At 37.4% G+C, this 14,480-nt stretch overlaps 4 protein-coding genes across 4 annotated transcripts; 2 read left to right on the top strand and 2 right to left on the bottom strand.

Annotated features, from left to right (window-relative positions):
• Positions 1-572: 572 nt before the first annotated feature.
• On the bottom strand, positions 573-3,820 carry GCK72_015472 (uncharacterized protein; the record flags this gene model as incomplete). Its single annotated transcript, XM_053730894.1, has 4 exons — positions 573-880; positions 2,494-2,697; positions 2,878-3,005; positions 3,786-3,820. The coding sequence occupies 4 exons, from the start codon at positions 3,818-3,820 to the stop codon at positions 573-575; spliced, it is 675 nt and encodes a 224-aa protein (XP_053585666.1).
• GCK72_015471 (uncharacterized protein) lies at positions 2,691-7,765 on the top strand (the record flags this gene model as incomplete). Its single annotated transcript, XM_053730893.1, has 6 exons — positions 2,691-3,145; positions 5,473-5,755; positions 6,220-6,301; positions 6,353-6,456; positions 7,584-7,624; positions 7,672-7,765. The coding sequence occupies 6 exons, from the start codon at positions 2,691-2,693 to the stop codon at positions 7,763-7,765; spliced, it is 1,059 nt and encodes a 352-aa protein (XP_053585665.1).
• A 1,245-nt stretch (positions 7,766-9,010) lies between these two features.
• Positions 9,011-9,331, top strand: GCK72_015470 (uncharacterized protein; the record flags this gene model as incomplete). The annotated part of the gene is made up of 2 exons (XM_053730892.1): positions 9,011-9,107; positions 9,156-9,331. The coding sequence occupies 2 exons, from the start codon at positions 9,011-9,013 to the stop codon at positions 9,329-9,331; spliced, it is 273 nt and encodes a 90-aa protein (XP_053585664.1).
• Positions 9,332-11,135: 1,804 nt separating this feature from the next.
• GCK72_015469 (uncharacterized protein) lies at positions 11,136-11,932 on the bottom strand (the record flags this gene model as incomplete). Its single annotated transcript, XM_053730891.1, has 4 exons — positions 11,136-11,313; positions 11,434-11,525; positions 11,584-11,659; positions 11,790-11,932. The coding sequence occupies 4 exons, from the start codon at positions 11,930-11,932 to the stop codon at positions 11,136-11,138; spliced, it is 489 nt and encodes a 162-aa protein (XP_053585663.1).
• Positions 11,933-14,480: the final 2,548 nt, after the last annotated feature.

The raw sequence follows: 14,480 nt of genomic DNA, 5'->3' as shown, positions 1-14,480 counted from the left end.
CATCTTATCCATTAGCATGTAAGAATGCATTCATGCTTTCATCTGGTTTTCTAGTATTTTGCCACTTTATCATCCTTATCCAATTCATATGTATCCATGTAATTTCTCTGTTCCGTGTCAGTATGACGAGTCATCCGCAAGTGCCACTTTCTGAGAATAATGATGTATGGATGGATTTGAAAGTTCCGGAGATGTCCGGTTTTGTACCGGTTTTAAATAATTCTCTTTTCTTTTTCCTCTGAAAAGAAGTATTACATCTCGATTAATCCAGCTTATTGCACTCCGAACACGTCAACTATTCTATGGCGCGCTTTGCGTGCTGGCGCACTAGCGGTGCACGTCATCTCGGGCGCGAAGCGAGGAATTTCAGTTAGTTTTTCCTTGAGTCTGAGCGCTGAACGACACCGGTCGGTGTCGTTATCTCAGTAGTTTTATTTTGTTTTCCTCACCCTTGGGTCGTTTTGACCATTTATATTGTCTTTTGCTTGTTTTTGTGTGCCGTAATAAATAATTATTACGAGAAACCGTGTTTGTGTTTCGTACTCTTTTAACTCAGTAATTCATTAATTTCATCAACTCCTACTCAAATCCATAAAGTGGCGGAAATTCGTTGGGAGATGATGGAGGTGGTGGACTGGATATGGGATGTCACCCTTGTCGACATACTTGAAGCCACCAACATCAAACTGGGTCTGGCCACGGGAGAAAGAAACTGGGAAATCGGCAAGCAGGTACACATCTTGGAGGATGTAATCCATGAGATGGGGGATCAAAGGAAGTGTCGCGAAAGAATTGGGAGGACCATTGAAGCCCTTCGCAGCGTATTGGAATAAACGCCCTCTCCTAAAATTTTTGTATCCAGTTCGGCCTCCGCAAAGTCCTGAAAAAATTTAAGCTTATTGTTAAATGTTATGAGAAAAAAGTTTATTTTAAATTGAAATAAAAAAGAAATTAATTCCAGAAGATTTTTAAATTGATTATATAATTCCATTTTCCAATATACATTTTGTCATCACCTTTAGTGTTTTGGATTTTTTCTTTTTCTCTACACATACACTTCCAGGTTCAATTCCAGATTCATTTCAGATTTTTTTGCAAAATTTCAGATTGCTCAGTCTTCATTTTAGTGAGGCGAGAGATGACTCATCGCGTGGAGGTGTTGGAAAAATTTGGCGGGAGAAAATTTGAAATTAATTTGAAAAAAACTTGGCCGGAGAAAATTTGAAAAAATTTGAAATTAATTTGAAAAAAATTTGAAATTTTTTTTGAAGTTGCCGTGAAAATTATGCTACCCTACTACTTCCATTGGTATCTTCAAAATTCCAGATTTTTTTCTGTGTGGTGTGAAAATCGTCTGAAAATCGGAAAATGCTGGCCGTTCCGTCGACAGATGTCTGTTCTGCTTGTTCTCTTCCCGTACCATTTTTTTATTTTCCTTTTGCATATTTATTACCAGTGAAATAGTATTGTTGGATGAGAGATATGTACCAATATGTCTGCGTCTCACCATCTATCGGACATGAAGCCATTCTCCGATATACGTCCCTCATTCCTCTTTTTCTTTTCGATCGCCTTTCTGGTATGGCTGATCGGCAAAACATATTTCTATTTTTATAGAATTAATGGTTTTTTTAAGCAATTTTGGAGTTAATTGGATGCTTGGATGTGAGTTTTTTCTAATAGCACCTTCAGAAATTGACTGAAAACCGAACTTAGCAAGTCAGTAAAAAATCACAGATAAGATCACAGATACAGTATGACAACCGTTTTCTTTTCCGAGTTTGAAAAAAATTTAGAAATGCTAGAAAATCGCCAAAATCGGGTTCGGGGACTAGTTTTCGGTGACAATTGGATTTCTAGGCCAAAGGTGGGCCATGGGTGGTTTTAGGTGGTTTTCTACGGTTTTGGGCTCAAAAACTCGTTTGTAAGCCTAAAAATTGAGATTTTTGAGTATTTTCAACCTTTTTGAACGGATTTGCAATATTTTTGGTCAATTTTCGTTAATTTTCGTGATTTTTCGGACAAAAAGGGCTTTCTATTAGGTTGTGTGTTATTTAAAGGGGGCACCATAGTGTGATGAAAAGCAGAGAAAAGTGATCGAAATTCTATCCTAGGGTTACTGTAGATGGGGTTTGTAATAACTAAAAGTAGAGTTTATATTGGTGTTAATGATATTATATAGGATATTGCTTGAAATGGGCCGAATTTTACGATAATTTTCGAAATTCTATTGAAATTTTGCGATTTTTACGTTAAAAAATCCGATTTCTCACTCCAAAATCTGTGGTGAAATTCGAATGCAGTGAGTAAAGTGCGTTTTGGGCGACAGCTGGGTAGCCCCTCATATAGTCCATCTCATAAAAATTACTCATAAAATAGAGTACATTTTTGACGGGTCATCTCATTTGGGTCATTAAAAAATGGAGCTATATTTTGAAATGTGCATTCTATAAGCTCAAATTACGATCACCCTTTGAGGTGGACTAGAATCACTGTAGGTACTGTAGATACTGTAGATACTGTAGATACTGTAGATACTGTAGATACTGTAGATACTGTAGATACTGTAGATACTGTAGATACTGTAGATACTGTAAATTCTGTAGATTACAAGTTGTATGTTTTCAGAGAAGTCGTATGTCACATGAAGTTCACTCCGGAGAACTCCAACATCGAGCATCGGAGTCTTCATGGTTGCTGGAAAACGGAACACTGGAAAGTGGTTGTGCAGATGCACTTGCTCCACTTTCGAGGAGTTCAGACAAACTTCACCGTCACTGCCAAGGAATCGCTACCCCACATCTCACCCGACAGAGTACCAGATCATGGGGTTCATCAACACCAGAACGGTGTTTATGAACTTTTTGGCAAACTCACTCAACGCACCAGGCGAGCTCTTCACTCTACTCTCGGTTGGAACGACGTCGAGGAATCGGACGGAAGTCAAGTTCTTTGTGATCAGCTTGGACGCCAACCAATGTGAAAACAGAACGCTGGTGGAGCTTCTGAAAAAGTTGAATTTTCACGAAGTATTCCAAAGAATGTTGCCACACTTCCACATATACAAAGTGTATCTCGGAGGACTGGAAGACTGCCTTCAATACCTCGAACCGGTCAAGTCGGCACTCCGCTTGGAGCCTCGAAAGTATACCAAAAGCTTTCGTTGCAATTGTCGTCCTAATAATTAGTGTATGGATGTACAAAAAGAAGGAACCCAGATTCAGAAAACAGTAGTAACAGGTAAATTTTCACTTGAAAGTATTTGGTATGTCGGAAAACATTTCATTTTTTGCAGGTGGAACTTGATGTGTTGGCCTAAAATGGACAGTTGATAGATGAACTCCAGATTTCGTTTACTTCACGTCCAATAATTCAGTTACTGCATACAACTACCGTAATCACTCTCTTATGACTCCAAACAAATGTGTTTTGAAATTCAGTTTTATTATTTATTTTCTGTTTCCTTTTTTGTTCACAGTATCTCTTCCTACTTTCAATATGATTGTTTTTGTCGGTTTTCTTGGTTCCCATTTTTTGTAATTTAAGAGTTTTAAATAAATTTTCCCTTCTGGGGTGACGTTGACGCGTTTTCTGATGAAGTACGTAAATTAGCTCCTAGATGGCAATGAGTTTGTTCGCTGGTGAGCAATTAATAGGAATAATCAAAGTCTGAGTAGTCATACTGCTAGTAATAGTTTTTTTTCAGTCTATAAAGTATATTCCAAGTCTCTAGAAGTGTTGATCAACGTCTTCAGAATTCAGTTCACGCTTTCTGCTTTTCCAACCTCATTAGTGGGAGAAACGTGACTTTTTCACACATCTCTCCGCTCGTTTTGCTTTATGATTTCCACTTTTTCTACTTTTTGGTTTCGCTGGTGACTTTGCGCAGTATACTCACTATTTTACTATTCTGTTCCAAAATTTCATGGGAATCGTCGTGGATCCAACATGGTATTTCTACAGTATGCATTTCACAGCTATACTCACTACACCAATCAATTTAATTGGAGTTCTTATAATTTTGTTTTGTCAGAACAGTCAGCTGGCGTCATTGAGGTGGCACCTGCTGACTTATCAGGTTTGTCATAGGAGGCAAGACATCCGGACAAACAGATTTTGATTTTCAGATATGCTCCATGACCACCGACTTTTTCATCAATATAGGCACATTGCCTGTTGTCTATTCTCCATTTCCCATTGGAAGACCTCATGGAATTTTTACTAGAATTTTTCAATTTTTCGGTATTTCATTGAGTACAGAGGCGCAGTGTGTGAGTTAATATGGCTCTATTCCAGATTTGCTGTTCTTTAAAAACTCGAACGTCCCAAAAAACACTAAAACGTCCAAAAACATTTCGACGTCCCAAAAAAGTTTGAATGTCCCATAAAATGTTTAGACGTTCCTTGAAGTTCCAAAATATAGTTGTGAATATTTAGATGCCCCAAAAAACATTTAGACGTCCCAAAAAACATTTAGACGTCCCAAAAAACATTTAGACGTCCCAAAAACACTAAGACGTCCCAAAAAAGTTTGAATGTCCCATAAAATGTTTAGACTCCCTTGAAATTCCAAAATATCGTTGCGAATATTTAGACGTCCCAAAAACATTTAAACGTCCCTTGAACACTTTCAGTAACTTTTAGTGTTGAAGGGACGTCTAAATACTTTGGGACGTTTAAATGTATTTTTGGGACGTCTAATTATTTGATCCCAATTTTTGAGATTTTAAGGAACTTCTAAACATTTTATGGGGCATTCAAACTTTTTTGGGACGTCTGAATATTTTTTGGGACGTCTAAGTGTTTTTTGGGACGTTTAAATGTTTTGAGGGACGTTCGAGTTTTCAAAGGACATCTAAACTGGAATAGAGCCGTTAATATCATACTTGTCAACCATGCCCGAAACGGGCCAACACGGGCCGGATCGTAACTCGCGTCAAACTCAATATTATGAGCTGAAAAATATACCAAAATGTAGATCTCGGCGAGTTCTATCTCTGTGACCCACAACGGGCCAGATGACTATTTGTTAATATGCCGCGGGCCGGACTAGAATGGCCTTTTTGGCCATTTTCGCGTTTTTTGGCACTTTTTCCCGGCCCGCGGCACATTAACAAATATCCATCCGGCCCGTAGTAGGTCACGGAGATAGAACTCGTCGAGATCTACATTTTGGTATATTTTTCAGCTCATAATATTCATTTTGACGCGAGTTACGAGCCGGCCCGTGTCGGCCCGTTTCGGCCCGGTTGACAAGTATGGTTAATATAATCTTTTACGTTAAGGAAATCTTTATTTGTAGATAATGGTCTTTGTGTCCGTTTTTATTACAGCTGGCAGTGTGGAACTACTATTTTTTCTTCGTTATCAAGCTATACTTCCTCATTCCCACCCCTATAAACTAACCACTCTCACCTCCGTTATTCTGATATCTCTCTATCAAGTTGTGCTTATTACTATCATGATTATCAGTTTTCATTCCGCGGTACCCGATCAAAAAGTTGCCAGAGCACAATTTGCAAGACTCTATCCAGAGTACAAGTATCTCGTCATAGATGAACACGTGTATTTCGTATGTGTTATAGTCGAACTGGTCCACGTCATATTCTTGTTCTCTTGTTTCTTCCGGTTGGGTCTCGGAATGATTACAGTAATTCTATTGATCTGGATGCCGAGTAGATCACTACACAGATTCGATTTATCGACAAAAACTAGAATGATGCATATGCAACTAATTCGAAGTTTGTGTTATCAGGTATAGAGTCTTGTCATCATTCGTTCTGAGAATTCTGAATTCTGACGATCTCAATTTTTGGCTCTATTCGAGTTTAGATGTTCTTTAAAAACTCGAAGAAACACATTCAAACATCCTTTGTGGTCCCAAAAGTGCTCAGAAATGTTTAGATGTCTCTTGCTTGCTTACACTTTATTCCAAAGTTTCAAGCAAGCTCCTGGGAATCTTTTTTTTTAAACCTGCTATTTCCAGGGTGCTGAGCCTAGGAGCAATGCCAGAGCAAGCTGTGACGTCGTTTTGTTTTTAGGTTATCAGTATTTCCAGGTGTTAGAGCAAGTTCTAGGTTTTTTCAGTATTCAAGAGACGTCGAAACATTTTTTGGGACGTCTCATTATTTAAAACCAAATTCTAGGGTTTAAGGGACGTCTAAATATGTCATTTCTGAGATCTCAAATTTTCAATAAAAAGTGACAAAAAAATTTCAGATCTCTGTTCCAATTCTTGCATTTTACGGTCCTGTTTTTGTGGTGATTGCTCCACTGATGTTCACGATACCGAATACTCAAAGTAAGAAACTTCATAACAAAAATACAGAAAAAACATTTGAAATACTTACAGTATCCTCCTGTATCTCTTTACTTTTTATGTCATTCCACACATTCTTGGGTACAATCAGTATGCTTTATTTCAATCGTCATTATCGACACTGGTTGATTTCCGCGGTTCGAAGCAAGTCACTTACCACTACTATACCGACATCAAAATTTATGTTGGCTGCTAGAGAAAACTATAATACATCTAGAAATTTATCGACTGTGTTTTGAATGATATAGTTTTTTCAAGGAAAAAACTGCACTAACTTCGACTAAGTCTCAATAATCCTTAATTTTTGGTTTACTTGATTTTCTTCCCTTTCTTATTTGATTCCAAAAAGTTTCCTAATAAATGTCAATGGTAATCAAATTTTAGTTCAAGATTCGCTGATTCTATTGACACCAAACATGACATATCTGGGGTGTCGTTGGCGCGGTTTCTAGCATGAAGAGAAGCAGAAACCAATTCGCGATAACACATGTTTCTATTCCACTTTTAGAGCGATTTTCAGACCACACAGGAAGAAATCTGGAATTTTGAAGATACCAATGGATAGATCTCATCTCGCTGATTCCAATGATACCTAACATGACATGGCTGGGGTGAGGTTGACGCGTTTTCTGATTGGGGAAAGGCAACTGACCACGTAAGAATATTGTGGAAGAAATTTGTTATCGGTGTCACATTCGTTCTGTCTTCTTATCGGGAATCGAGTCGACACTTTTTTCCATCTTCTATCTTTAGTATACTTTTTTGATTGAATAGTGGAATAGCCGATCAATATTATTGTCTTCATATTTTTTTTAAATTATTTCTTATCCCCCATTGCTTCGACTGCCTATCGGAATGGCTTGGTCCCCCTATTATTGATTTTTATTGAATTCTCGTATTTTTGGTTTCAATTGGATTGCTTGGAGTAAGGTGAGTCCCTGAAAATGTTTTTGTGACTAAAAAGTGGTTATTTAAGCAAAAAAAACTGGTTTACATTAAAAAATGAATCAAGTTTTGAGCATCGAAGACCCGCCTCGAAATTGATTTGAAAAGTAAGTTGAGATAATATCAATGGCAAATTGTTTTGGATCACAGATGATTGCAGAAACAATTGAAACATTACTGGTTTCAATCGCTGGAATTCTTCTTCTGGCATTTATTCTGGTTATGCTGTTCCAGATAAATTGCGCCCAAGAACTAGAACTTCTTCTCTCAGGTCAGATTTTTCATATGTTCAAACAAGTATCCATGTATCTTTTTGCAGGTCTCTCCTGTGGCTATCCAAGCCGAGGAAAATGCAAATAAGTATGTTTTATTAACACTAAACACCGAAAATGAACTGTTTATTACAGGGAACTGGAAATTCTGGAAGTCCCGGCGGCAGATCATCAGAGCAACTCGGATAGAAATGTTGAAACCATTTTTCTTTGTATAAATTTCGTTTAGAAGTTTTCACGTGCAGATGTATCAAATAAAATTGTAAATAAGTTTCCCGCAAGTATTAGAAATCTGAATAGGTACGTTCATGTGAAGATAGAAGCTGATTAGATAAACTTGAATAAAAAAATTGGTTATCGTGTAGTTTTCTCCTCCAAAAATCATCAGCGTGTCGAACCCAAATGATCATACAAATTTTCAATGTGTCAATCTTTGAAAAATTGCTAGTTTTGAAAGCATGATTTACTCAAAAAAGTTGTTTCCAAAAACGTTAATTTTTTAAAAGTTTATATCTCAAACGTTAGAGGGGCTATTAAAAAGTTGTCAACTACAAAAATTATCCTTGTAAAATTTGCTACATTTTACAAGTTGACAACTTTTTGATAGCTACTAAACACACAGAGATTCGGTAGGTTAAAGTTGATCCCAGGAGAGTGCGTGAGGGAGAGAGACGGAGAGAAGCTAGAGTGTCTCGTAGTTTGCGGCTCCCCCTACGATTCTAGCCGCTATATAACTCAAGACGAGACGGTGCTATCAAAAAGTCGTCAACTACAAAAATTATTAGAATAATATTTTGTATATTTTTGTAGTTGACAACTTTTTCCTAGCACCGTCTCTTTTTGAGATATGACGGTTTGAAAATACTCTAGAAATACGGCAGAAAATCACAACTTTTGGGGTATTTCGCTTCATTTTGAATCTTTTTTTATGGTTTTCAGCGGGTTTTAAGCTATTTATTCCTATAAATAGATATATTCTTGTACAAAAACTAATCTTCCATCTCATTATGACCCCTCCGCCCATTTCGTTCGCAATGAGGCCATAAAGTGAAACCGTCTCCTACCAACGGGTCTTATGAGAGCTCCTCCGAGTTCTTTTTTATGACACCGCCAGATTGCAAAAGCACGCGTTGCGCAACTGCCAATAGTGTCGTACTTCACAGTCATATAGCCGCTTAATGATGTCTGCGTCTCTTCATAAGATTACACTTTCTAGTAGGAAAGGGCACACCTTGGTCCTTCCTCCATCATTCACTTTCAACCCTACTCATAACTTCCCTTATGCCACCTAACGGAATGGCGGCAACACCTTTTTCTTCTGATTTTATTTAAATTCTAAATTCTATTCTTCCTTTTTTGGTGCGATTGGGAGTCACTGAGCAGAAAATGGGTGGAACAGTGAGTTTTAGACAAAATACATCCATCTGATTGGAAAATATTTATTTGTAGACTACCGGAGCCGACCACTTTTTCCATGTCCCCGGAAATGTTCAAGGGTGCTGGATACACCCGTGCCACCGATATTTGGACATTCGGAATCCTGGCATTGGAGCTGATCACCGAAATTGCTGGTATGCTCAAAAGCTGCGACCAGTTGGAATTCCCCAGAAATCTCTAAGGGGACAAACTGGATTTTGTGAAAAGAATGCTCCAGTTTGAAGAAAACAGAATAAGCTCGGGTGATGTCAAATGGGACACAATTCTGGACTATTCTTTTAAAGACGATCCATACCAATTGCCAGCAAAAGAAAATAGCAAGGATCCAATTATTCTAGAAGATCCAAAAAACTGGTAATTTTTGAAAGACAATCTCATTGTATGAAAAATTTCATAAATGTTTTCCACGTATCAATCTAAAGTCATTAATAAATCTTTATGTATTCTGAGAATTTTCCTCCGATTTCTACATTCAACACGTCCCAGTGTCCAAATTTCCAAATGTGGTATATTCTTTTAGATAAACGTTTTTCGAGCTCTCCTGCCACAGTATTCTTGCAAAATCCTGTCAATCTAGTGTTTCTTGAAATACAGTACCTGCCGAAAATCTATCATATTTTGCCTTTTTCAGTTGAGAATGTCCAACTTTGAGAGTGTGTCACGGTAATACTAATTGTCACACCCTGTAGATTTTTGATGGATCGTACAGATCAAAAGCAGAATTCCATTTTTATAGTTGACAACTTTTTTGTACGAATACTCCCTACAGTGTTACATATCGACAAAGTAATTCCTCTCTCAAATATACTCTTTTCAGTGCAAAACAGGGCAATTTTTGAGCTGTCCCCTTGAAATGATCATAACTCTCTAGATAGTGTCCGCACAAAAAAGTTGTCAACTACAAAAATAAAGTTATATCTTTGTTCTGTATGGTTCATACATAATTTACTTTGTGGGACAATTAGTGATACCGTGACACCTTCTTAAAGTTGGGCATTTTTAATTCAAAAAGGCAAAATATGATAAATTTTTTGGCTGGCACTGTATAATGTTTCTCTAGCTTATGGCTCAGAGTCGGTTCATTTGCATTGGGGCCATAAAGTCAACCGTCTATCGAGTCTTATGAAAACCCCTCCGAGTTCTTTATTATGACACCTCTAGATTGCGAAAACACCCTCTTCATGAGACCACACTCTCTAGCCGGAAAAGTCACACCATGGTCCTCCCTCTATAGCTCACTTCCGAACTACTCATAACATATCCTATGCTAGCTAACGGCATGCCGGCTAACAACCAAACATTTTCAACCCAAACACTTATTCAAAAATGAGTACACCTCCAACCTACAGGCAGAAATTACCCAGAACCTAGGGTCACGATGATTGAAAGACACAATTTCAATTTTCAAACCTAACCCATAGACTCAAACTATCTCTCATTTCCATATAAACCCCAAACCTTAGGTAAAATTAGACTACTCCAACCCCCAGACTTTAGGCAAAATAGGGCTACATCAAACCGATACCTTAACCAAAATTACTCTAACCTCAAGCTCAGACTTTAGGCAAAATAGGTTACATCAACCCCAGAACTTAGGCAAAAATATTAACTAACCGACGACGTCTTCTTGACCAGCATTTGGAATTCTTCCTCTTGTCCTTGGTTGAGCTTTATACCACCGAAATCCCATTCGGACATTTGTCGAGAGGCACGACGTCTCGAATACAGTAGCGGAGAAGAAGCGGGGCTGGCCAATACTGACCGTGAATACACGTTCTCAGTGAACGTCGAACGGTATTGGAGCCCAAAATAGGGGTGGTAGCGGGATGTAGGCTTCACAATTGTAAGCGATGACATTTTCAATTCTCAGATGAATGAATGAATGAATGAAAAATAATCAGAGCTTGAACCCTGCCAAAAAAGGACCCAGTGCTTCCATTTTTGGTGATGACTAAACTCCAAATCAGTCGACCCCCTTCCCCTACTTGGGCAAACATTCAAAGATGGGAACCAGAATATGACTAGTCCGAGAAATGTATACAACTGAATAACCTGAAACTTGACAATCTCCCATACACACCAACACTCTGACTGAAAATTTATCCGACTGAAAATTTATAGAGTCTGAAATTTAACAACAACAACAACAACAATAGAGTGACTTAGTGATCAAATTTGAACCACATCATCATCACTTTCATCGCCTTCGCGGGAATTTGAGGATTATCCACTTGATCCATTTCTTCCGGATACTCGGCTTCACTCTCGGTGTCAGTGTCCTCATTCGGTAGTTCATAGACATGGCGTGGGGGTGATGGTGGTTCAACCATCTCTTTCCGCCTGGAGCTCCTCTACTCGACGAGTTCTGGAACGAAGAAATCCCCGGATTGTCTCCAGGAGCTTTGGTGGGAAATCTATAATATTTTGAAATATTTTCAGAAAATTTTCACGAAGCACTACCTCCAAAGACTGGCGGATGTTGAAAGGGTTGAAGTTTCATGAAATCTCCACCCAAACCAAGTGCCAACAAGAACAACAAGAATGGCCACAACCTGAAAATTTCTGACGTTTTGTTCAAAAAACTGTTAAAAAAATTTTGATATTTCTTACGGAAAGTTTTGGGCAGAACGTCGGAATTGTATGCCCGAAGACACAGCATGCATGACCTCTTCCAGCCACATCCGTCCTGAACCATTCGATTTGTTCTTGCTGTGTCCGAATAGTGTCCCGCAAGCCAGCATTCTGCTCCATTATTGTCTGAATAAAGCAAACTTTCTATTTTAGCTCCAGTGGAATCAAATGGTTAATAGACTTACGCATTTGTGGTCTTTTTCCCTCGGAACTTGGCAGCGATGGCAATACTTTTCTCCACCCACATGATCACGATTGTTCTTGTTGTGGTAATGCGATTGCTCGCATTTTTCACAATATTTGGTGAAATCGCACCGACTTTTACCATCCTTTGGGGCCTAAACGAGAAAAAATAATACATTTCTTCAAAACCTCGTTTGACACAATTACAAACGCCACTTTTCTTCAATATTTTTACCAAGAATATCTTAAAAATTAAACATTTTGCATTGAATTTTATTTTCCAAACTGAAGTCAACAAAACACTTGGCAAATAATTCCAAAAACATTGACTTGTCTAAAATTGGGCCGGCCCGGATTCGAAATATTTTTTTTTTCAAAATTTTTCGAAATTTAGTGTAAAAATGCTCAAATTATCATACTTAGTCGGATACTAGACTTTTTCGAAAAAAAATCTAAAAATGTTTCAATTGAGCGGATCGGGCCGGTCTTTGACTAGTTTGCAAAAACTACATTCCGCTTAGAAAAAACTTATTTTTATTCCTAAAAATTAGAATTTTTAAAAATCCACCAAAAAAGACAAAAGTAGTTTAATCGACTCACCTCATCTCCAAAAATCCATATCACCAGCATCAACAATCGTAATAAATTTCAGTATTCAATAACAATCAGTAATTCAAAATAAGGGATGGCCACTATTTCCGGTAAGTAGCCTTAAGAAACATTGAAATGAAAAAAAGTTGAGAAGAAACACCTTTGAGAGAGAGTGTGTCCTTTTGTGAAGAGACACAGATGACTCATAACTACTTTTTTCAATGAAACAAAGAAGAGAACAACTGGGGGAGGGGGGGGGCTGTTGAGTCACTGAGACGTTCTTTTTAGGTGCCGAAAATTCAAATTTCAAAATTTTTGAAACTACAAACAGGAAGGTCTCAACACTTTAGATACATAACATGGTATAGCTGGGGTGACGTTGACGCGTTTTCATAAGACAGTGAGAAACAGGTGAAACATTTGTGTATTTGCATGTATTGGGTGGCAGGAGAGTAGAGAGATATGAATTCTGTAAAATAAGAACTCAGAACAAAGAAATGGATAAATTAAAAAAGATAGGAATTATTTTATAATCAAATCTTGTCTAATTTTGATTAATCCACCCACTTGGGTTTCAGAAGAATTTTCAAAAAATAGCAGTTTATTAAGATGTTATAATACATGATGGTTGGGGGTTGTACGGACCCGGACTATCATAGTATTAGATGGATAACCGTCTCATCTCTCGATAAGATCTTAGGTTTCCTATGTGTAGCGGTTGAATCTCTGTAGGACACCTCTTTTACACGTTAGTCATTTCTACATATTTATTCAATAAACTAAAATCAAATAAAGATAAGAGTAATCAAAAACCGACTTCGAATACTCTGACAAGGAGCATTTTATACACTCCTTATCAGTAGTATTCTCGGTCAGAGAAACTTCTAGAAAACGGGGCTGACGTCAGAACGTCTATGACAAAGAGAAAGATTTATTCTGAATTTAAAAAAATACATTATACTGAGACAAAGAATTATAGCCATTTGGACACTAGTTGCAGGCTGCAGGGTTTCTGCATGTTCCTTTGTGCTTTTTCAGGCAGTTGATGCAGCTTCTTGCTTTCATTGCTATCTCCATTCTTTGTGAGGGGCTTAGTTGAGGGCACTCGAATTTGTGATGTTCCTCTCCACATAATAAAGTTCTGAAATTAGTTAGTTTGTCGATGATTTCGTTTGACTTTTTCATGTATTTCTTTTCTGGGTTATGGTATTCACTCCTATTAGTTTCTCTCAAACTGATAAGATGTATTTTTGACCTGATAATCACAATATATTATATTCTTTCCATACAGTACCGTGACATACAATTTGGCCTTTTTCAGTGGAAAATGTGTAATTTTTGTGTCGATATTTGAAACACCTTGAACCGGTTTTCGATACACTTTTTTTTCATAAACAAAAAATTTTTTTGGAAACTTTTTTACAATTAAGAATGTATAACTTTGAACGTGGGTCACGGTTCCAAAAATTGCCATATAATGCTCAATTTTTGTAAAAAATGTAGATCAAAAGTAGATCTTCATTTTTGTAGTTGACAACTTTTTTGTACGGACACTCCCTAGAGAGTTACATATCGACAAAGTAATTTCTCCCTCAAATCGTCCAGATTAGTGCGATTTTTGAACTGTCGTCTTAAAATGATCATAACTCTCTAGGGAGTGTCCGTACAAAAAAGGTGTCAACTACAAAAATAAAGATCGACCTTTGTTCTGTATGGTTTATATATAATTTACTCTGTGCAGCAATTAGTGATACCGTAACACCCTCTCAAAATTGATGATTTTCAACAGAAAAAATTATATGCATATCTTACTGAACGGTACTGTAAATGGAAAATACTTACCACTGGTTTTTTCCCTATTGTTTGAATTAGTCGAAAGTTTTAGAATAGTAAAATCATAGAAATATAGAAATTGTTAAATAGAAGTTCATAATTCAATAAAAATCAAATACAGGAGACCAGCCATACGAGGCAGTCGAAGAGAGCAAGTAATGAAAAAGTGGGACTCTCAATGGTCATGGAGCGTTATCTTATCAGAGAAAGAGGCAGAATATGTACATAATAAGAGTCTCGCAGCAAAAAGATAGTACATGCATAGGACG

The sequence above is a fragment of the Caenorhabditis remanei genome, chromosome IV (genome assembly GCF_010183535.1).
Source record: "Caenorhabditis remanei strain PX506 chromosome IV, whole genome shotgun sequence".
Lineage (NCBI taxonomy): Eukaryota > Metazoa > Nematoda > Chromadorea > Rhabditida > Rhabditidae > Caenorhabditis > Caenorhabditis remanei.
The sequence above is the reverse complement of the archived record's forward strand: the minus strand, read 5'-3'. Positions and strand labels throughout refer to the sequence as shown.